A 24,460-nucleotide genomic window follows, 5' to 3' on the forward strand; every position below is an offset into this window, starting at 1 on the left:
TGTGCTGCATAACAGATAATAATCATTCATTCATCCTTTATGAAAGGTTGCCTAGGTTTCAGTGAAGATAACTTCCTGAAAATGCTAAGCAGTGCAATTTAGATGTTTATTTTATCTCAAAGTAATTAACCAACTGAACTCTGTAAGACCTTTTGTACTTTTGCAGTGTATCTGAACAGTGGCCAACACCAATACATATAAAACAGCCACAAAATGCCTTTATAGTCATATTTGAACAGTAGTACCCACGTTCACTTGAGGGGCTACATAAGTTTACCGAAGTGAACAGGATGTCTCATAACTGAGCTACTGATTAATGAAGGACGCTGACAGGATTGGGTCAGTGTGATCAGCCACTAAAGGACAAGACGTGCACAGACTTTTCTACGCATGCAGAATTCACCAGCCAAAGCTGGACAGAACCAGATCCCAGTAACTCATTTACATGGTTAAGTAACTTTGAACTGTGTCCCTCTCAACATTCAGCTCCATATCCACACATCATTATCATTTAAAGGAAGCCTCTCACTTACTAAGCTAAGCATGGAGTTTCATCACTTTGTTAAAAGTCTCTGTGACGGTTGACGGTCACTGGTAGGTTGAGAACATTACAGTTAAACAAGCTTTTAAGACTGGCGGGTATTACAGTCCTCCATCTCAGCATGGTATTTTTTACCTGGAGCGGCAAGACGCAGGTTTTGCTGAAGGAAGACGGCCAGCTGGCGGGACAGAAGTGAGGAAGCCATGTGTAGCACTCAATAAGGCAGAGATGAAGAGTGAGAGAGAGACAGCACACTGCCTGCCTTTCACTTCACCTGAGGAAAGACAAAGAGAGAGATAAGCTACAGGGAGTGGGAAGCAAATTTGGGTTATGGAAAGGTCAAAATCAAAGACGTGCTGAAGGAAAGGTCAGAGGAGAAATAACATCCACAACAGGGATTCCCTTGATCATACATATAGTTATACAGTTATATATGTATTGTTTAAACATACTATTATACACTGTTCGCTTTGTTAAAACAGAAACTAGAAAAAAAAAAAAATTTGTTCAGAAATTTGTGGTTGTGATATTAGAATCATGATCACATAAACATATTACCACACACATTTACATGTCACTCAATTTGCCATTGGTCAGACAAACAGATAGTCCTGCCTCAAACTTGCACCATTGGACAATAATAATAATAATTGTAGGGCTGGCCCCTAATAGTCGACTAGAAGAGGCTTAGTCGACCAAAATGTTATTAGCCGGTTAGTCGCAGTAGAAAAAAACAGCACCAGAGCGATCACTTGCATTTTTCCTGATAATAATGGAAACAAAACTTAAAATACTCCATCAATTTTGGTCATACAGACAAGAGTAATACATCATTCAAAACTGTAAAGTTGTAAAAAACAAAACAAAACTGTAAATAAACACTGTATTTTTATTTGTGTAAACTCACAATAACAAGAAAACGTTGTGCCTTTTTAAAAAAAAAAGAAAACAAACAGGATGCGTTTTCTGCCGTCCCAGTCTCCCTGAACTGGAGCACGTCACAAAAATGAACTGAAACTCAGCTCATAGGCTACCTGACTCACAGACATGAGAAATATTACTATAGAAAGCTTCAAATGTCTACTTTAAAAAGAACTGATTCAAAAATAAATGAAAATAATGATAGAAAATAAACACTCTCTGCTTATGTAATCCATATGAAAGGTGCATTTCTGCACATTCTCTATACTGCTGAGATGGAGAGGCAGCATCAACTTCATCTTAACAGCAGACACTAAAAACAACTAAAAACACTGTATTCTGCTGCCAGTCCAGTAGTTGGCGATGTCACTCTGTAAAGAAACACTATGCACCTATAGACTGAACACGTAATATGCGTCCATGGACATCACCATTTTCACAAATTCATACACTCACGTTTTCAATAAAGTTTTTAAAAATGATATCATTTTTAAAAACTTGCACTTCAAAACCAGTTTTCAAAAGTTAGCATTTTAAGGCCCCCAAAACGCCATTGTTGTGTAAATGAACAGCCAAAACACAGTTTTAGCAGAAAATGTGTAAACACGCCCTTTAGTTTAGTTTTAGTTTTATTTATTTCCAGTTAATAACTTCAGTGATTACATTTTTTTTTTTTTAACTTTATTGTGAATACACACACACAAAAAAACAAAACAAAAAAACCCCCCAAAAAAACATGAACATTGTCCTGAGACTGGGCTTCATACATTATTTACAATCAGAAACATAAACAATTTAAGGCATAGGCTTATGTCCTATTTCAGAAAGTCAATAGCTGGATCTCATCTTCTTTCAAAAACTGGGGTTTTTAATTGCAGTTGTGCTGTCAACTGTTCCATTAAATAAACTTGTCTTATCTTTTGTGTCCATTGCGTAAAGGTAGGTGGCTCAGGTTTTAACCAACAGATTGTTATCATTTTCCTTGCAGTCATTAAATTAGTGATTAAATTTAAACTTATTTCAGTTTATTGCCAAGGTAACATTTTTTTATTTTCATTTAGTTTAAGTTTTCAACTTATATTTCTATATTTTTTTTCAATGAACAGAAATGTTTTTAACAATTTTTGTTTTAAAGTTAGATAACGACAATAACCCTGGCTTGAACAAACTGAGCAATGTTCAGAAAGCACCCCAGAGCCAAAATGTCCTATTTTTAAGGGAAATCAACCTAGAAACAGCTTGTCTCTACAAATAGTTGTCTCACCATATTCATTTGGGACAGAAGGAAGTATTTTAACATCACTATTCAAGCCTTTGCGCTGAAAATTTTTAAAAATAAATAAATAAATAAATAAATCAGAAACGAATTAACTACCAGATGGGAGCAAATCTTACAGTCTACAGAGTGACCTGGGATCAGGATTCAGTACCACAGACAGTTCCTCTCTCCCTGAGCAGCAGGTTCAGCCATGCCCATCAATCCTGTCCTACTCCAGTGGTCCTGACAGTCCCCCCTCACGCCACTTAATTAAAAGCATGGTTGATTGGTGTTAATTACAGCATGGCTTAGACACTCACCGGCCCTCGGATGATCTTTTTGCACTGCAGAACCATCACAGTCGTTCTTGGGACATAGAGAGTCTTGTGAGGACAAGGCTAGGGGCAGCAGACAAGTGACTAACGCTATGACTTTCAAGTACCGCTAAACCTTCCCAATAGGCACAGGGTTCAGGGAACTCGAGCTCACTCTGTCACACTTTGGCGCCAAGATTAATTGGGAAGAGGGAAGAGTAGTCCTGCCTAAGGGAAAAGCTGATGCCTGAGGGAATCCTGACATATCTTCAGCTATTATAATGAGTGAGCATATGCTAAGGGCAGGAACAGCACGGTGCAAGAGTGCAATTATTATGCACAAAATGCTCTTAACAGGAATAAACTCCATGTTTCTGAAGCAATATTGTTCCTGCTTAGTTTAAATGTCATAGTTTCCATCACAGTCTGGACATGGAAAACCTGTGAATCAGTCTTCCTGCTCTACTGAAAGGAAGCTGGTCTTATGTGTTTGCCTGTCCAAAGGAATCAATTCAGCGGGGAGAACTGGCCGCCCGCTGGACAGTATAGCAGACCCTCAGCATCTTTATTTATGTGCAGGAGAGGAGAAGCAGAAAGTGCATCTCTCTTGTGCTCCAGATCTGAGGACGCTTACGCAATTGAGGCAGCAGAAGCAAGAAAAATCCAGACGCTCCATCTCTCAGAAGCATTCCAACCAGACGGCTCGTCAACCGGATAGAACTGGTTCTGAAAATGTGTTACACAAGCCTGTTGTCACGCGCCTGTGAGGATGCAGCAAGCAAAATGGGTTAAACTAGCTTGACAGCTGGGGGCAACAACTTGACTGATGGAGCTGATTTTCCTTTCTTGAATAAAAGAGACTAATTTAATTTCATTGACTAATAGAGAGCGAAGAGCTGAGCGAATGCTGATGGGAAGAGGAGTGCGGATACATCTTTGAAATGATTTATTGTCAAAGCATTAAATGACAACTTCATGCCCAAATGTCAAAACAGTCTGGACACTGTCATCGAAAACTGTATTTAGATAATAATCAGGGTTCAACCAAAAGGAGTTTTATGCTGATCAAGGCTGCATTTATTTAACAAAAATACAGTAAATAAATACAGTAATAATGTGTGAAATATTATTTTAATTTAATATTTAATATTGTAATATATTTTAATTTATTCTAATTTAATTAAATTCCATTATAAATTAAATTAATTTATAATGGAATTTATTCTTGTTATAGCTGAATTTTCATTTTTACTAAATCTTACCTACCATAAACTTTTGAACGGTAGTGTACATTCGTTTTTTTTAATGAAAATTTATAAAATTGGCTTTCTGTGACACAGTATTTAACACTTGTCTAGCTGGCTAACATAGATGTGGATTTGTCGAAATTGCGTTGATCATAAACATTGTTTATGACATTGTGCACTGTTTTCCAGCTAAAGAGTGTTTATGAATTTATATTGGTCACTGAATACACTATATACACATTACAGCTGCATAAAAGCAAAAACATAAAAAAAATCTAAATGTTTAAGGATTATTGATGAATAAGGTTTTTAAAAGTGTAAAAAAACCCAAAAAAAACATAACAGATATAATAAAACCTCAAAATTAATTTTAAGTATTAACAATAAGATTATGTGGTTTTTATAATCAATTAACACTGCTTTTGTCATTTTTTACAAGATTTGTCAAAAATTTGTCATCAAAAACCAAAAATTCAGTTTTACCGAATGACACTTTTGGTTATACCGAATAACGATATTTTCAAACAATGCTAACAGGCTGATATCTAGCTAGCTAGCAAAAGGACAATCAAACATTTTATATTTAGTACAAGTTTTTAAAATATTACAACATTTTACATGTTTTATAGCGGTTGTACCGAATGACCTGATGTTTATGATCAAGAGAAAACATAAATTTTTCAAATAGTTAAGAGAGAGTTAGTTACTTTGCTTCATGACCATGTGGTCCTTTGCAGGTGTCTGAATGATGTCACATCCTGTCACATGATACTGACCGCATGACTTGATCCAAAATTATCCCTTTATAATGGTTACTCCGAATGAGATCAATGAAATTAATTTTTCCAGACATTCTTTCTCATAACAAAGTAATGACTTCTACACATAATTTTAATACTATTTTGCACCATGTTATAAAATCATGTAAGAATAAAAAAATATACATTTATTACATTTTAAGACATTTTAATCACAAATTAAATGGCTGTATTGTATTGTATTTTCCAACTCCCCTAGAGTTAAACGGTTGAGCCTGCTGCACCCATGGTACGGCAGCAAAGTTCCTTGATTATTACGCCGGAATGAGAGTATAGTTCCTAGCCATATCGGCCTAGAAAATCGCAACTTTTCATTTTCCGTCAGTCTTTTTTTACACGATGTAACTACAGAAGAGTCGAGTTTTCAATAGGAAAAATATCTAAACTCTGTGGTCATTTTTGAGTGAGATGCTAACAGTCTAATCAGATTCAATGAACTATGCTAAGCTATGCTAAAGTGGTACCGCCAGACCCGGAGATCGGCTGAATGGATTCAAAAACGGTAAAACTCAACTGTTTAACTCTAGGGGAGTTGGAAAATGAGCCTATTTTTTTTTTAAAAAGTAGAGTGTTTCTTTAAACCGAATGACCTTTTGACACTTCAAAATACCTTTATATGTAGTAAAATATAATTAAAACCTTTTGAATTTAATACAAGCGATCTAGTTGTACTACCTTACATACTTTGAAAATACTTTTTACATATTTTATTATTATTAAGGCATTTGGACAAAAAAAAAAAAAAAAAAAAAAAAAAAGACCTGTCACATCATTGACCCATATATAGGTAAGGGAATTATACATTTGAACAACTGGCTGATTGTTCCCTAATAATGATAATATTATGAGAGACTGGAAATCCACAACCACCATCAAGGTCCTATATGACAAACACAAACATTACATTAGGTTTCTAAGTTAATTTATCTGCTTATTTCCAGCATCAAAATCAAACCAGCACTCTAATCTGATTCTCTCTCAGCTAATCAATATTCATCAGGGGTCTCCGCATGGTCGCTATGCTGGGGGACCATTTCAAAGCGAACAATAGCCGCCTGTGCTGGATTACACAACTCCGAGCCGCAACCAATCCCTCTGCTCCTCTTCCTCACAGCTCAGAGTGTGAACTAAAGTCAGCGGTCCACGAGAGCAATGAGCAACCGCACCAAATGAAAACCATTTTTTAAATGCAAATTATTCTGCTGTTACATAACACAGACTTGGGAGGGGCTCCCCTCTGAAAAGGAGCCAGATAACATCAGTAGAAGTAAGCAACAAGACATGAAAGAGTCTACAAAATACATCCTCAATACAAATATATGAAGCTCATTTTCAAACTTCAGGAGATGACAAAACGTGATTAACCTATCGTAATTAACCAAAAAGATAGCAGAGAGACAGTTTTGGTTTGCACATTGTAAAATAATCATCATAATCCTGATAACCACCAAATGAACTTTGATCGTTGGCTAGTGATAACATCGAGCTCACTAAAGACACCGAGCTGTCAGTGAAGGATATGAGCACGGTTCATTGCGCATAATGCTCATCACTAACCCCGTTAAAGCCTATTGGTAAACTTCATTACACCAATCCCCCTCTGCATGATTTAAACAGCCTATTAGGTCATGCAGAAGTCGCTCTTTGCTACACTCGCTCATATGACTATGGCACAAGATTCAAACCACTCACAAGATTTTCCTCTATTTCATTAAAAAGATAATCTAGACTCTAATACTGAATATGAAAGCTCAATTAAAGGAGTCTAATAAAAAGAGTCAGTCAAAATCTGAGAGGTTATGTAGTTGAAATAGGCATTAAGAGCCTTTAATCATTCTCCGTAGCAAATGTACATGGAAAAGGGCACATTCAAGGGGATTGAGAAGGTAAAACCTCTGATAAATACTGTAAGACGGTTGCCAAGGGAACCAAGGGGAAAAAACAATTGTACAACTGGCTGTCTGTCTTGTCTGGATGGCAGATCAACCTCTGTAGGGAAAAACTGTGGTGCTATTAAAAGGATAAATCTTGGTTCAGAAGCAATAGGAAATGTTTTATGCATGCCTATCAATACCTCCAGAATAAGAAATGCATGGCAGATTCATTTAAAACAAAGCATGACATAGTATTGCAGGACTACCCACAACAAATGCATCTTGAAAATTGGACAGAGACATGTGAAGCTCAGCATTAGATGGGAAGACGCTATGAATAAAATGTCCCACGTACTGTACTACATGTACAGACAAAGATGGGCAAATCTATACATCATGTGCCTTCAAAAACATTCAGCGTTCCTGAAAACCTGCTCCACGAATGCTTGCGCAGATCTTGTGCAATTTTTACAGAAAAAACTGCAAAAATGCTACAATAAAAACCTGTTAATTGATAAGCTGTATAGCTACCTTACCATTTACGGTTAAAATTGTAAATGGTTTAACATTGCATTATATGTTATTTTACTGTAAATGTATGGTTTTTGGAAGTAAAAAAACAAAACAAAACAAGAATTACCATATAATTTATGGGAAATACAGTAAAAGGACATTCCCAGAAGTCCCTGATTGACACATCAAATTTGATTATGTTATATAAATAATTTTGTTTCTTAATTTTTACATGTACATTAGGGTGTTTTACGTACCATTTTAAGCCAAAAAGACAATTTCGATACTTCGAGTAGACTGGTAAATTAACATTAAGTCACTAAATGAAATATACAGTTACAAGTTATTAAATATACAGACACCAATACGCGATCCCGTAATATCGGAAATAATATCAGTATTTTTACAACTACTTTTTGTAAAGTGTAGGAGAAATCGTACTTTAGCTGTATTCAGTGTGCAAATCAAAGACATTATTGTAGGAGAGAGTGCTAACAAGTCTAAAAATTATGATATTGGATGACAGAGCGTAAGCCAAGAGCAGCTGAACATGTAAACAACATTTCACATGGATGTTTTGGAAACACAACTTAGGAGAAAGTCAACAGCAATGTACAAAATAGTAGTGTATAAAAAGTCAACATATTTTATTATGAAAAATGGGGTTTCTTGTAACACAATATTTAAGCGTTAAACAATCTTACTAAATATTATAAACGAAACTGGCCTTTTGGCCTTCTTCCTTGAGAAGTCTTAATATGAGTTTCTGCTAAACACAATGGTCCTATAGATTCCCATATTAATGTAATATGGTTCAACTACAGGTCATCACTAAAAAAATAATTTTCTTATTCAATATTTTTGTCCTATTTTCCCGTAAAACATCTAGACATCCTTAAAACTGCATAAAAAAAAAGCAAACTGCATAAAATATATCTTGAATTAAGTTTGTTTTTATTAAACCATTTCATGCTTTTCTTGCTGTAAGTATAAATCTAACAGAACAACAAAACGAGTCTAAAATTATGCAATTTTGTTTCTTTAGAACATTTTAATACTGCAAAACAGGGCAAACTTGCCGTTATGGACCTACTCAGCATGCTTTAAGAAATAAATAATAATAATAATAATAATAAAAACAACACTAAACGATTAGTGTTTGCAATAAATAGTGTTTACGATTAGTGTTTGAGATGCAATAAATGAGTGCATTTGGCTAATGTTGTTTTTATCAGTCTCAGTCTCAGAGCATAAGTAGCCACACATGAAAACTTACTGCACACAAAGCAGCTGGTGGAACTGAGAAGCAACAGTATCCGGTTCCGACTGGATCTGACCTGTCAAACGGTTCTGAGAGCGAGACGTATGGGGAGAATTGAACCGATGCAGCAGGCCGGTTCCACTGTTTCACAACGCTGCAGTGTTTCATAAGAGACGCGTGTTACAAAACAAGATAGCTATTGCATCAATGTACAGCGAGGCATTCCTGCAGCGACACCTCTAATGCACGATAAACTTATGATTATGAATTAAAAAAACAAACCGCGTGCTTATGCTCCGCGCTGCAGCGTCTATTTCGCTACGCTGTTCGCTGCTGTAAAGACACTTAATGATATTTAAAGACTCACCTTTATGTTTTTTAGCTGTAGGGGAAGTGATATCTAGCAGGTTCTTGGTGGAAGGACGAAAAAGAGAGAGAAGAATGCAGGAGTGAGGTACACAGGCAGACTTTAAAACATCATTTGAAGTCTGGCCTTTTTCCCGAGAGGAGGGTTTTTGCTGGAGGATCCGCCGACTTCAGCCAATAGAGAGAGTCCTGCAGCTCCCGGAAATGTCAGCTCCCTACTCTGAGCACAGCTGTGTACAGTCAGCACTTCATATTTCCCATAATGTGATCGAAGCTCCAGTATAGCAGGTTGTGATTCATTTCCTTGACTCGAATCTTTTGAATCAAGGTCGCTGTTCACCAAAAAGATTCGTTCACTTATTCATTCAGTGTTCTGTATGCCAGTAGGTGGCGTTATGAGAGAGTTATTGAATCATTCGTTCAACCGATTCCTTACGTTCACGACCGACAAGTCTTTCGTTTAAAAAAAAAAAAAAAAAAGTTTTAAAATACTTTGCAAATACATAAAAAAAACATAAAAGTTTAAAAACAGCTGAAGGAAAAGGGATGCTTTAAAACTCTCTTAATAAACAGATAATTTAAAGACATTTAATGTAAAAAAAAAGAAAGAAACAACAATGAATAATATCCCCACTTCTTTCGATCATTTTGTCATAAATGATTCGTTTAGTAGGTACAACCAATGAAATGCTTATTAACAGCCCATACTCTAGGTCTATTGCTATAGTCAGTCTCAGCAGGGTGCATGAACGATTCATTTACTTAAAAGATTCGTTCAAAAACACCAACTCCACTAAAGATACATTACTAACGTTTAGCCAACAATTCATATTTCCCAAATGTAACGAATGCCAATGCTACAGTCAGAGTGCACACAACATTACAAAAACTACATATATGTATTCAAAAAAATGCATTTAATTTCATTTGGTTGGGGAGAATATGTACAATAAGCTTTAAAGGGAACTTTAAAAGGTACTTTAAAATTATTTTAAATACATTTCAAGTGATTGTATTCAGGCTGTCTCTAACTTTCAACTGTGCTTTAAAACAACACAAACAAAAAACAGATTCCAGGTTGATTTATAGATTGAATAGCTCTTTGAACAAGTGGCCAAAGCAATTAAAACTGGTCAAAACTGATTTGTAGTCATCTGCTTTATGAGTCCTTTCCTAACTCTTGCACCCTCTAGTGTTCAGAGAGAGAAATACAACAATAACACTGGCATGTTATATCTGCATAAAACTAATAAATGTTTAGAATAGGAATATTCTAACCCACCCCAACATATATGATGTTATGCATTTTTTCAATGCATGCAAGTGCAAATACCTACAAAGAGCAACAGTTTAGGAGGTCATAAAAGAAGATATATATTTGCATTGATGCTCTTCAGTCTTAAAATTTTTATTTGGTGAAATGAAAATTTGCACAGTTTTGGCTTAGGTAATATTACACTACCTCAATGACAATAAATTTATGTTTGTTTTCGGCATTTCATAAAATATGTCAACAGTAATAGTCTCAATAATCCTTTGAAAAACTTGCCACAAACTAACTCTAAAAATTAGAGCAAATGATCAAACTAAGGACTTTGAATTTCACATTTAAGGAAAAAGGGAATTACAAAGACAGATTCATTCTGCAAACATGTAAATCCTGGTGTTAAAAATAACTTAAAATCCAGTGGTGTTACATATTAAAGTCTTTCTGCTGTCACCTTCCAAAGTTCCTGGAGAGAAGCAGAGGAGAGAATCATTAATGAAATACATTTTAACAGTTAATTAGAACACAATTTACTACAAGCATGAACAGCTCCCTCTAAAGGCCCACATGGTCAACTACCATCGTTTTTATTGTGATTTATAAATAAAATGATAATTGATTGATACTACTGTATACATGATATATGATACTTTTTTTATGATTATAAATACAGACAAGTGCTTCTCACCAGCTGATCCACCCTTTCATACTGAAAGAACTGTGGAAAAGAGATCTTCACAGGCTCTACCATGAAATTCATCTTTCCATCTGTCATCTGCTGTAACTGGTCTAGGCAGTGGCGGAAGTGATCATAAGCTTCACAAGATACGTCCATGTGTCGCAGAGTGAAGTTCAATCTGAATCAGAAATACAGAAACCATCAAATTGTAACAAGAGGTCAAGGTTTTTCTTGGTTAGCACGACCCTGTTAGCCACTGCTGATAAATGCCATAACATTTTATTTAAATGTAAATAATAAAAAAAAAAAAATCAAGCAACATATATAATAGCTAATATCTGATTATATTTACAGTAGATGTTTTTGCTAATATACACCGTGTTCCAAATTATTATGCAAGTGACATATCAGTAGGATTTCAGTACAATAAACATCAGATTTTAGTTTTTCTAAGAAAGTGTTTGTTTGTTTATTTATCCATGTCTTTTTAGATAACTGGTATCAATCTCAGACAAAATAATTTGCCAGGACTATGGAAACCCTACTTAGAGGTCGTTCCACATTATTAAGCAAGTCACAGTTCTCATGCAATATGGAGAGGAAGAAGGATCTTTCTGAAGATGAAAAGCATGAAATGGTGCAATGATGTGCAAAAGGCATGAAAACAACTAATATTGTGTGAAACTGAATGGAGATTATTGAACTATCATAAGATTTGTGAGTGATTTAGAGCACAGCAGAACTCGGTCAGATAAAGCCTTATTAATGAAAGTTCCTGTCAAAAAAAATAATTGTATTAAAAGGACAGCTATAAAAAAGCCAGTGTTGAGCAGCAAACAGGTATTTGAAGTGTATACAAAATTATTTATTTTATTATTTATGTACTAATTATTACAGTTACAATGATGAATATGAATGCTAACAAATGAGCTACAAGGATTCTTGGCTTGGCTACTTGGCTGGTAACATGTAATAGGCCATTCTTTTTGAACAATTTGTTTATTGAGATGTAACAAATTATGCCAATATATTACAGCAATATTATAAAATAAAACCGTTAGATCTCTTTTGTAATAGGCCATTCTAACCTCTTTTCTATGGAGATGTAGGTTGTGCTGGGGTGCTGCATGTTGCTGGAAAGTCTATATAGTGTTCTGAACAGAGCATCTGTAAGGTCGTCATCATAACACACTGAAGAGGAAGAACAAAACATCCTTAACAAATAACAAATTATTATCATTCAGACTTTCATCATGCTCACTGAGAGTGCCTTCAGTTATTCATTCATTATGTTGATACTCTCTCTCCAATTTGTGGTAAGGCATTGTATAATTATATAAAGCACTCCTGGCAAATGTACCATCTGCTGCCATCAAAAATGTGGTATTATCATGTAAGTCTGCTACTTCTGCGTCAGTCCAACAGAACTCCAAATCAGCATCTGGGGAGAGAGGACATATTAGGTGAAATGAGACGACAACCACATGTTGGCTTTCAATAGTCCTATTTCACAAGTCAGCATCACTGGTATTACGAGTGTGAGAAAGCCCTGTCTACTGTACTCTGTCAACTGCCCTTAGATGCACTATACTTCCCACTTAGAAATGGATTCTACAGGAGGTGAGGAAGACTGCACAGCTCTAATAGACAGAGCTGGTTACAATCTCAAGTCTGGCATTCATCTACGCCAATTAGCATCTCACACCTGATTCTCCTTGAATTCTTACCTGTGCAGAAATCATCTGCCATCCAGTCCAGCTGCCGCACCCTTATTTCACTCTCTGTTGGATGTATAGAAGGGAAATTGAGGATGAAGGAAAGAAAAATATCATAAAATTTTCATATTTGTATGAAATACATTTAAAACAATTACACTTAAAGTATTTATGGAAACCAGGAGTGATGGTTTGAATAAAATGGCAGACCAATTTGATTACATCAATGATCTCATGTTTTTACCTGACAGACTTTATCCTTTACACATATGATGTTGTTGACATTTACACTTGTTTATATATTAAGACAGAGAACATTATGTGAATAAATGAGCTCTTTGAAGCTTTCCAGCATGAAACCGATCTATGTAACTTTGCCATGTGTGTTGCACAGTGATACTTGTGCATGGCATCCAGTTATGTGTATTAGTATTTATTTTTTGCCCCTTTAGACTTAAAGACTTAAAGATCCATTAGCCCCCCCACTTTTGTATATTTAAATATTATTTCATGATAATTAATGTATTGTATTTATTGTATTGATAATTAATTAACTGTATTGTCTGAAACATCAACCGTAAACTAAGTTCATGACTTTTTAAAACTACCAGAAGTTAAAGGTGATAGAGAGGATTTTTTCGTCGACTGAGAATCCAAAGACTGTTAGTGAGTTTTTGAAATGAGCGCATGCGTAAGAACAACCCCCCTCCTTCACAGCTCATTTCAAAGGAACGCCTCCCAAAACTCGTGCACGAGTATTGGAACACGAGTGTTTACCACCGGCATTCGCTGTGTCGTGTTTTTTGGATTCATTATGTCGGACTCACCGCAGGTAACTCATAATCTGCAGTTGTTACTCCTGTCTCCTGACAAAAACATTGCATGCGGCGCCTGTGGAGTGTGGAAAGTTACTGGAGCACGCAGCCGCGCTCATCTCTCACAAGGAATGTCATGGCAGTGATTGACAAGCCAGAGGGCCAATCGTTTACGCGATGATCACGTAAACGATTGGCTGATGTTTTTAAGGCCCTACCTCGTGCACAGATGATGTATATTAATATTATTCCTTTCAGTGCACCTAATAAATAGTCTTTTATCAGTTAGTAAAGACAGTTTCAAGTAATATTGCAAAAATGTATAAAACAAAACATCCTCTTTAGCACCTTTAAACGTCATATTCTGCAATAAAACATCACTTTTTAGCACAGTCGTGGCCTAATGGTTAGAGAGTCAGACTGGTAACCCAAAGCTTGCGGGTTCAATTCTCAATACTGGCAGGAAATGACTGACGTGTCCTTGAGCAAGGCACCAAACCCCCATTCGCTGATGTGTGTGTCCAAGGTTTGCAGTGTGTGTGTGTGTGTGTGTGTGTGTGTGTGTGTGTGTGTGTGTGTGTGTTCACTACTGACTACTCCTAATGTGTGTGCACTAACTTGGATGGGTTAAAGGTGCAGTAAGCAATTTCTGAGAATTTCTGTTGATATTTGAAATCACCAAAACAAACACGCCCCTACCCAAAAGGATCACTCCCCTAACTTGATAGCCCCACCCCCAAATTTGCAAACACGCTATGCATAGGTACCTCCTCCCTCATGAGTGGACACGCCCCTTACTGTTGATTGGCTACAAGTGTGTTGTGGTGCTCGGTCCAATTTCTCAGAAATCGCTTACTGCACATTTAAATGCAGAGGGCAAATTCTGAGTATGGGTTACCATAGCTACTTGGCCTTCACATGTCACACTCACTTTCATTTTACGACTTACAGCTAGAAGCACCTAGTGCATACTTTACATCCCAAGTGAAGTAAGACCTTCTGAATGGATACTGCAAATCTACACCGAATATCTTAAAGACTACAGCAGAAACTATCAAGGACACCCTAGCAACCTTTTGCAAGGTTATGCACCACTTTCGATTTCTTCAGAAAATGTAAAAATCTACTTTTACCTTATTACCTTTGGTTAAAGACTTTGGTTGTAGCCCTGATCAAGCACATAAATCTGAAATGAACTAAAGAAATAATTTTCATAGGAACCATTAGCATTTTTTTACAAGCTTCTTTCACAGTCCTGCTGTGTCAACCTGTATTTCTCTAAAGAACTGGCTTGTTTACACAATTACAGAGGCACTAAACCAAGGAGCACATGGCACAGGTGCTCTGCCAGAGGAAGTACTCCTTTCTAATGACACACATTATCAACATGAAAAGCTGTTGTTAATGAGAGAACTCTGCATGAAATCCTGACATGGTGTTAATGTTTACCTTGGGGTTCAAAGTGCTGCTTGTTGAAAGTCACATTTCTCTGACACATGCTCAGAAGGTCTTCACCAACATCTGCAAATCACAAAGAGGTTTTCATTAGTGAGCTAAGGGTGAAAAAGCCTTCATCCATCAAAACAAGCTCTTTATCTTCTGAAGCCAATCACAAAGCTAAAATGTTTTGAAAAGAACTATAACTAATTCACACATTGATTCAGTTTAAAAGACTGCTAAAAAGAAAGAGATGATACTATTAGACTAAATGGGAATGAAAAAGGAGAAAACAGATTAGTGTCTTGTTATATAATGATAGTTACATTATATAACACTGACATGCTAATGTGTTCAAGTACTATTGGTGTAAAATTAAAAAGACAAAATGAAAGGTTTAATAAAGTCCATTAGTCAATGTATGGACATGGCCATGGGCAACCTGACCCACCATAAACTTCGATAAGACGTTAGTTTACAGAGACTAGCATTTGGGGATTTTGGTGGAAGTGAATTCTCCATACCTATACTTATCTTTTGTGTTTACGTCACTTGCGTTTCTATTTAGCAGACAATAGGGATGCACAATATACAGGTTACATATCAGTTATCAGACAATATTGTTTTTACATTTGGACAGCCAGCAATTTCTACAATAACATCTACAACGTTCCTGTGTGTGATTTGTTCTCCAGTCTTGGCCGTCTATTAGTAGACTCTTTTAAGATAATACTGTTGTTTATTGTCTACACCAAGCCTTTCTGAGCTCTTTTCTCTCTCTTTAAAACGACGGCTCTATCTACTCCATGGGTCTGGGAACATCAATCCATACAGACAAACAGGGCTCTAGTAAGTGACCTTTTTTCCAAGGACACTTGCTTGTATTACAAAGACTTACAGAAAACAAATCAAATGAATTAAATGGCAGCAATCATCAGAAAAAAAGCAACAATATAGCAATAACTGCTTTCACACCACAGCCAAAAGTGTTTTGAGGGTTTTCTTGCCACTAAATGGATACTGTCCGTTGTAAGAATGCTACTAAATCATCCTTTGACAAAGATGGATTTTTCAGTGTTCTTGAGCATGCAAAAAAATATTTATTTTAAAACTGCCCAAGTTAATGTGTTAACAATTTGCAATTATTTAATTTTCAAAAAAAAAAAAAATAATTTTGTTGTTGCTTTTTAAATATTACAAATGTTTTCACATGTTTTTGAAAGACGTCTTTTATTCTCACCAAGGCTGCATTTATTTATTTAATAAAAAAAAAGTAATATTGTGAAATATTATTACAATTTTATAGTAATGGTTGTTACTATATTATTACTATATTATTATTAGTAAATTCTTATACTATATTATTATTATTTTTTTTAATTAAAATGTAATTCATTCCTGTTAATCAGTCTAATATTTTGACTTGGTGCTCAACAAATATTTCTTATTAGCTCAAAAGTACAGCAATTTTAAAAAAAATAAACTTTTGTCTCTTCTGTCGATTATTGTAATCCTACTATTCTGACTAGTTTTGAGCCTGTGTCAGGTTTTTGCCACTTAACTGACATAGTCTTTCATATAAAACCTATATCATATTCTTTGGACCCTCTTCCTGCATCTCTAGGGAAGTGCTGGACACTATTGGACCATGTATACAGTTAATAGTTGTCTTATTAATGGCTGTGTTGTGTTCCATTCTTTTTTAAACATGCAGTGATACAGCCAGTGCATAAAAGGGCTAATCTGGACCCATTAGTTACTAATTATCGTCCCATTTCAATTTTTCTTTTCTTTCTAAGGTACTGAAGTTGTTTTTTTGTTGTTTTTTCTCCTCCTTTTTGAAGAAAAATTAAATATCAGACAGGTTTCAGTCTGGTTTTGGTGGACAATATAGTACAGAATCTACTCTTTTCAAAGAGTTGAATGATCTGTTACCAAGTATTGATTCCGGTGTCGTTCTGGTTCTTTTGGACCTTAGTGGAGCCTTCAACACAATTGATCATTCAATTTGTTTGAAATGTCTTGAGCAGTATGTTGGAATTAGGAGATCAGCTTTAAATTGGTTTTCATCCTATCTTAAGGGAAGAGCTTTTTCAGTAGCTATTGAAAACCTCCTCCTTATCTGCAGCTTGTACACGTGGTGTGCTGCAGGGTTCTATTCTAGGTTCCGTTTTATTCTCCCTGTATCTGATTCCATTAGCCAATATTTTTTGTAAACATCAGATTTCATATCATTGTTTTGCAGACGATATTTAGCTTTACTAAAATCAGACATTTTCTCCAGTTATTGTTCGACTGTTTAAGCAATGTTAAATGCTGGATGGCAGAAAATGTTCTTCAACTGAGCAACTACAAAACAGAAGTGTTAGTTTTTTTGTCCATCTGAACGTACAAATATCCATTTTAAGTCTCAAGTTCTCAAGTAAGAGTCATTTTTGACTCAACATGCAAATTTGATAAACAAATAAATTTAGTTGTTTTTTTCAGCAAAATTAAATCTTTCCTTCCATTCAAGTACTTTTTGCATTTATTTAACTATTGCAATTCATTCAATTTAGGGGTTTCTCAATCTTGTCTTTCTTGCCTCCAGTTGGTCCAAAATGCTGCAAGCCAGACTTTTAAAGGTACTAGAAAGAGGGAAAGTATCACATCTGTATTAGGTAGTTTGCATTGGCTCCTGTTGAGTATTGAATCCAGTTAAAGACTTTATTGTTTGTTTAGTCCTTCAGTCCTTGAATGGTTCAGCACCAGATTATTTATCTGATCTTCTTTCTTACCATCAGATCAATAGGTCTTTGAGGTCATCTAATACTCTGTTGCTGTCTGTACCTAGACACATTTCAAATTTAAGGGGGATTGTGCATTTTCGGTGGCAGCACCTTGGTTATGGAATAGCGTGCCCTCATACTTCTGCTCTCCTACACAAGTTTTTAAATCGTGGCCTAAGACATATCTTTTTAAGTTAGCTTATTAGATTAACAAGTTCTGGCATTGCTGAGGTCATAATGTTTGGAATGATTGTACTCGATTGTCTTGTTTTGTGTTATATGTTTTATTGCTATTACTCTAATTTTCTTGCTTGTGCAACACTTTGTTCAGCCCTGCCATTATGAAATGAGCTATAAAAATAAACTAACCTTGAAAAAAGTAATTTGTTTATAAAAAAAAAAATCTAACTGACCCTAAACTGTTTTAACGGTAATGCATATTTGTTTATTTATCAGTTTTTATACATGAAAATATGTAACAGCCTTTAGCAAGGGAATTATCAGCATGTACAATCCCTGATCTGTTATTCTCTACTTTTGCCTGGTTTAAAATGAACTTTTTTATTTAAATTACTTGAACAACTCAATTACATCACCACCTGTGCAGTACACCGTTTTGGCCACCATTGCCATGACAATGCTGGTCAGTCCTGTTCCAGCTCCAAGCTCAAGGACAGTGGCGCCTTTGAACATGCTTGCTTGTGCCAGGATGAAATCAGCTAGTAGGAAAGCACCACGCCAGATCTGCAATGAGAAATGACAACTTCGAACAGCGCAGACGAGTAGACGCACTGCATAATTACCCATTCGCCACTGTCCTCACCTGTTTTCCTACATCCTCCAGAGGCGTCGCCATAGTATGCTCTGTTTAAAACACAATTAAAGAGATGCAAAGTGTTTAAAATCATACAATGTGACAAAACAACCCATTAAATTACACAAATCTCTAATGCAACCCTCACCAATCTTAATGATGTCACAGGCACCATCCTCCTCCTCAGAATCTTCATCCTGGTCGGTCAGCGTCACTGCAGATTGACTGAGGATAATAGGACATACTGGATCCCTGTTATAGGTGGCGCATCTGGGCCTCCTCACCACATCCAGGTCCCCATCTTCATCCCGAGGAACATTTGATGCATCAGAGTTCTCATGGACAGGCGAATCACAGCTTGAGTCCTTCTCATCGTAATCCCGCAGAATCCTAATCTTCGAAGTGAAGACTAGAAGTACAGATGCAAATCCATTTTTAGATATACAAATGGTGTGAACTCGGCTTAGAACAGTCACACCAGCCAAATATGAAAAGATATGTGATTTCTGCCTTTTCTGTACTGGTAATAACCATACATGTGTCTGTTTGATGCCATTTGACTGGAATATTGATCCAGTTTCTAAGAAAAGAGTCTCTACATCATTTAGACGGATTTTTTTTAGAAATGACAAGAAAGAAAAAGGCACCTGAAAAATGACAACACATACTTTTTAAATACTTTTTATAGGTCCATTTATAATGTTAGTTAAGATTTCTTGAAACCAAACTGAATTACATTTTACAAAACCATTGTTTGGCCTTTAAAGATTTTTTTTTTTTTTTTTTTTTTTTTTTTTTTTTTTTTTTTTGACTATTGTAAATATAAATATTTATTTTCTTTATACGTTACCTTTTCAAAAGTTTGAGGTCAGTAGATGTTTCTGAAAGTAGTCTCTTATGCTCACCAAGACTGCATTTATTTTATTTGATTGAAAATAATAATATTTTGAAATATTAGTAAATTAAAATAACCTTTCTATTTTAATATGTAATTTAAAATGTAAGTAATTCCTGTGATGGCAAAAGCTGAATTTTTAGCATTACTGCAGTCTTCAGTGTCACATGATCCTTCAGAAATCATTCTAATATGATGATTTGATGCCCAAGAAACATTTCACATTATCAATGTTAAAACAGAAATCTGTAGATTTTTAAAAACAATGTAAAAATTATTTACTGTTACTTTTGATCAATTTAATGCATCACTTCTTAATAAATGTAAAATTCTTACTGATCCCAAACTTTTGGTTGTATGCATAATTATATTATTATTTCATTTATTATCTGTATTTAGTAGGTGTTTAACAATAAATTGTGTCACAATATATCGTAATACAAAACTGCAACAATATGTATCGTGGATAGTGACAATGTTGTGTATAGTTCACCCAAAATGAAAATTACTGTGTGAGAAAAATTCAAGTTTACAGAGTTTTAGTGTCATTACTACTACTACTACTACACTAAACTACTATATATAATTTTGAATATAATGTATAATAATGCAATGGGGGAATATGTGTGGGTCCTGACAATGCCAAATGTCTTATGTTACCAGTAAAAAAGTAGTCTACATTATTTTAAATATATCTAGTTAATGACAGAGCGCAAGCATATTCATATTTTTGTTTCTGTATTTTCAGCTTCAGAATCGTGAATATATTTATTCTGGTATCAACACTGTCCTGTGCATTGGGTTACTAGCACCAAGTTCAAGCCTATTCATTTCTACCCTCAATGTAATACCAAATTTAGCATTTTAGTTCATTTTTTTGTTATCCTTTTACCATATGTCTTGAAGAATTGCAATAATATTGTATTGTGAGTTCAGTATCGTGATATCTATCGAATCTTGACATGAAGGTATCATTACAACCCAAATATTTAGCATTGTTTTTCCTTGAACCACATTAATTCAAAGAATACTGCATCCAAATGTACTCCAATACAGATAACTTGGGAAAACATGACAACACAACAACAAGAGCATGGACAGATAAAAGGAGTCTAGAGTAGAAATATTAGGCATGGGCTTGGACCAATGACAAAATGTGGAGTTCAAGACTGAAACTTTGGATGGGAAAGAGTGAAGCTTAAAAATCAATCTGGATTATTTTTAATTACAGGCAATGTACTATGGTAAAAAGTGAGATTGATAGAGAAATTATGGGAACAGAACTTTGCAACACAAGTTTAAAATGGAGCTTTCTGGCTAATGGAGTCCGCACAGCATGCATCTTATTATTTAAGAGCAGAACCGTAAGGTTAGGTTTTTCAGTGTCAGCTCCAGTCAAGCGTTGTTAAGGTCACCTCATTTCTGCTGTTCGAAATCAAGTTCTTTTGTTTTTCTAAGAATAGTGATAGGTTGTGTTTGGTATAATTTCAGCTTCATTTGAGCCTAAGCTGCTCAGGTGGGGATAATGAATCACACCCTATTCAACTGCACTCATGGTCACATCAGGGGTTTTAAGGCCAGAATAGGCCACCCAGCAATGCTGTTCATTTCGCAGTATTGAAAACTTTTTTTTTCTGATAAAAAATATCAGATAAATGGTGATAAATGTTGTGTGTCCTGCCATTATCAACCCAGAAAAAAAAAAAAAATACTTTGCCATAACACTGGAACAAATTGATGGCCACATAAGAAAACCCTAGGCCAGGGGTCTCAAACTCGCGGCCCGCGGGCCACTTGAGGCCCGCGGGATGATATTTTGTGGCCCCCCACCTGACATCAAAGTTTAGTGTTAGTGCGGCCCGCGAGTTATTCTAAAACTTTTGTTTTATTTTGTTATCACTTATGGCAGTGGTCTCAAACTGCCGGCCCGCGGGACATTATGACTGATATGCAAAGAAAAAGTCGCCGTTCTATGGGGGCATTCACATATCGCGTCACATAAGCGCCCGCGCCGCATTCTCCTTCTTTCCAATGCGCTTTTGCTCCAGTGGCGTCTGTCGTTGCTATGCAACCATGAGCCGCGCTCTCAACCGCGTCGCTTCTATTATGAGCGCGCTTGCCTAAATCACAGTAAAAGCTCTTGACTTTAAGTCACGAGCGTCGATTTAAAACCACCGAAACGCGTCCGATGCAACCATTAAACGTTACCGATGTTCAAACGGCATCTTGGACAAATGTGTCTCAGGCTGTGTGAGCAGAAGCGCTGCAGGTGTCTGTCAAGAAACAGAAGCGTGTGCAAATGCATTCAGGGATTGTATTTGTTCAGTACAGTGTTGTTCAGTGCAATATTTTAATGTTATTTAAGCTAACATGAAGTAAGGGAAAATACTTCCACTAGATGTTAAAATCTAATAATGTATGTATGAGAGCTTTTTATTTTTTGGCAAAATAAAGTTGATATAGTTATAATATAACTATATCATAACTATATAATATAACTATATAATATAAAGTTATATTACACTCTGTAACAATGAGAGAGACACTGCTGTTTACATTTAGTATGGTAAATAAAATATTTATAGTATAGGTATAAAAACATTTTAGTTGCCCTAATGAAAGTAAATGAGAAATAATGCAAAGGAAAGTAAATTTTCTGAAATGTTGCGCTTGAATGTTAATATGGCCCTCCTATGAGGTGTCAATCACAGAAATGGCCCCCCCCCCCGCCAATTTGAGTTTGAGACCCCTGCCCTAGGCTGTGTGTATGTGTGTGCGATTATAAATCTGTATTAAGTTCATAGGCTAATAACTTTCTAAAGGTATTAGAGTTGCACAATTAATCATTAAAAGATCATTGTGATTTCGATTCAAACACCCATGTAATCTCTCCATGTCTATTAAACTTGACAAAATCACACCGGAACATTTAAAGCTGTGTTGTCCTTGCTGCTGACCCAGAGAGAGCAGCTGTCATGTATGAAAGTCAGGTATGAAACAGCTTTTATAATTGAATATAAACACTTATGTCTATGGAAGCGATCAAAATGGAGAAAATCAGATTTTGAAAGTAACATGGGGCTTCAAATAAGGATTGTGTCGATTACATGGTTACGCCATCAGGTGGCGACAACGCCAGATGTAGAAAGACGAGCATCAATAGTGATGAAAGTCAAAATATTAAACGTCACAGATATATATTTACTGTCTGTTCAGAATTGTGGGAGAATCCCAATCTCTGTTTGAAAAAAAAAAAAAAAAAAATTATATATATATATATATATATATATATATATATATATATATATATATATATATGATTCTCATTTATCCAGAATTGTGCAGCTCTACTGTGTATACAGGGAAAGATTAACAGTCAGTGTGTAAGTACTTAAGGCACACATGGAAACCAAATGGACAGGGATCAAGGCTATGAACACAAGAGGTTACAGGTTATTATAAACTCTCATACGTGAAATACGGAGCACTGCTATGAAAATGTCATTTGTAATCATGCCAAAGTAAGTGTCAAGTGATGAAAAAAAAAAAAAAAACAGAAAGAAAAGCAAGAAATAGCAAGAATGAAAAACGAAACATGGTAAAAAATAATAGCAATGTTCAGAATACCATACAAACATGCACCTACATATGCAGTATTTAGTATACTGTGCACAGTATGCATATTAAACACAGTATGCATAAAAAACCTGAGAAAACCCACCACATTATCCTTCTGAAAATCATTATTTTATGCTGATTTGGTCTTCATAAATCATAATTGGATCTTTATAAAATATATAGCTGTCTTTTAAGTATGAGGATGGGGGTTCCTCAGATGAGGATGGTCATATTTGAGTTTGTGGCATGTAAAAGATTGAAAATCCCTGCAGTAAGTAGTTAGTATACATTCAAAACATAAGCAATAAGATGCACAGATGTCTCACAGCTCTCCTTACCTGGCTGTCCTACGCCATTGAGTCTCTTCATGAGATGGCAAGCGTTTGGTAACAGCAGGTGCACATCAGACAGAACAGTGTCACTTCTAAATGTGACTTGGTCCATGACCACCCCTGCATAGCACTCTATCAAGGACGAGCTCTGGGGAACAGGGCAATTTCATTCAAATACCTCATCATTCTTCCCACTTGGAGAGAAAATAAGTAGTCTGATGTTCTACATGAATGGAAAAACATTTTAAGACAGAGCTACACTAAAGGCAATAAGCAAGAGACTTTTGAGTTTACAGAGCTTTTTGTTTGAGCTCGATTGAATGCGATTAATCTTGCTCAAGCAGATATATCTCAAAGTGGGCGTGACCATGCGCTCAAGACTCTCGCTTTCTTTATGACCGTTCCCTTTATAAAATGTTTGGGTTAACCGGGAAGCTAAACAGAGAGTAGCTGATATTTACCGAGTAGCTGACGAGGAGTTTACATATTTTTGTAGTGTAGTCAAGTGCATTAGATCATACCAAACTATGAGCGTAATATGATGAGATATCTTAGATAAAGTTTATAGCTCAGTTTACGAGAGATTAGACTGGCGTAAGTGTTACATTAAAAGCAGACCGTGTGTGTAAAACCGGTCTGAAAACAGTTCCACAGCAGAACGCGCATTGAATTCATACATGTCAGTTTCATTTGTATTAATATTGTATTATTATGTGGCACATTTACAGGAAGATTTATATTATTATCAAATGTGTTTACAATGTTTGTTTTTATGTTAGTTATTAGCTATAATAATTATTGTTGATTATATTTATATAAGTATTACTATAATAATATTTGTTATTGATAAAATTAGTATTATTATAATAAATTAATGATAAAATACTTAGGGTTTGAATGCAATTAGCCTATGACCACATAACCTAATTCAATTTTATTTTTATTAGGCCTAATAGCCTATTATTTTTATTATTTGGCACATTTATAAACAAAACGATTGTATTAGG

At 35.5% G+C, this 24,460-nt stretch overlaps 2 protein-coding genes across 4 annotated transcripts in view; both read right to left on the minus strand.

Annotated features, from left to right (window-relative positions):
• Positions 1 to 9,343, minus strand: part of abat (4-aminobutyrate aminotransferase) — a 33,663-nt gene extending 24,320 nt beyond the window's left edge. Inside the window, exons 1-2 of one of the 2 annotated variants that reach the window (XM_048203077.1) lie at positions 9,115 to 9,343; positions 677 to 815 (exon numbers count right to left, since the gene is read on the minus strand). In XM_048203077.1, coding sequence (XP_048059034.1) covers positions 677 to 746 — 70 coding nt within the window. In that variant the 5' untranslated portion in view covers positions 747 to 815; positions 9,115 to 9,343. Of the gene's footprint in view, positions 1 to 676; positions 816 to 8,762; positions 8,912 to 9,114 lie in introns of those variants that run through there. The other variant, XM_048203085.1, reaches the window with a different exon arrangement.
• A 1,153-nt stretch (positions 9,344 to 10,496) lies between these two features.
• Positions 10,497 to 24,101, minus strand: mettl22 (methyltransferase 22, Kin17 lysine). 2 transcript variants are annotated; one of them, XM_048203100.1, is made up of 11 exons: positions 23,915 to 24,101; positions 23,460 to 23,676; positions 18,757 to 19,017; positions 18,618 to 18,658; positions 18,394 to 18,538; positions 15,039 to 15,110; positions 12,787 to 12,840; positions 12,420 to 12,500; positions 12,148 to 12,250; positions 11,069 to 11,237; positions 10,497 to 10,846 (listed from the first exon to the last, which is right to left on the minus strand). In XM_048203100.1, the coding sequence occupies exons 2-11, from the start codon at positions 23,563 to 23,565 to the stop codon at positions 10,814 to 10,816; spliced, it is 1,065 nt and encodes a 354-aa protein (XP_048059057.1). In that variant the 5' UTR covers positions 23,566 to 23,676; positions 23,915 to 24,101; the 3' UTR covers positions 10,497 to 10,813. The 2 variants fall into 2 exon arrangements, with proteins under 2 accessions (XP_048059057.1, XP_048059050.1); XM_048203093.1 differs by having other exon boundaries at positions 23,460 to 23,601; positions 23,915 to 24,100.
• Between the last annotated feature and the right edge of the window lie 359 nt (positions 24,102 to 24,460).

The sequence above is a fragment of the Megalobrama amblycephala genome, linkage group LG1, assembly GCF_018812025.1.
Source record: "Megalobrama amblycephala isolate DHTTF-2021 linkage group LG1, ASM1881202v1, whole genome shotgun sequence".
NCBI classification, from domain to species: Eukaryota; Metazoa; Chordata; class Actinopteri; order Cypriniformes; family Xenocyprididae; genus Megalobrama; species Megalobrama amblycephala.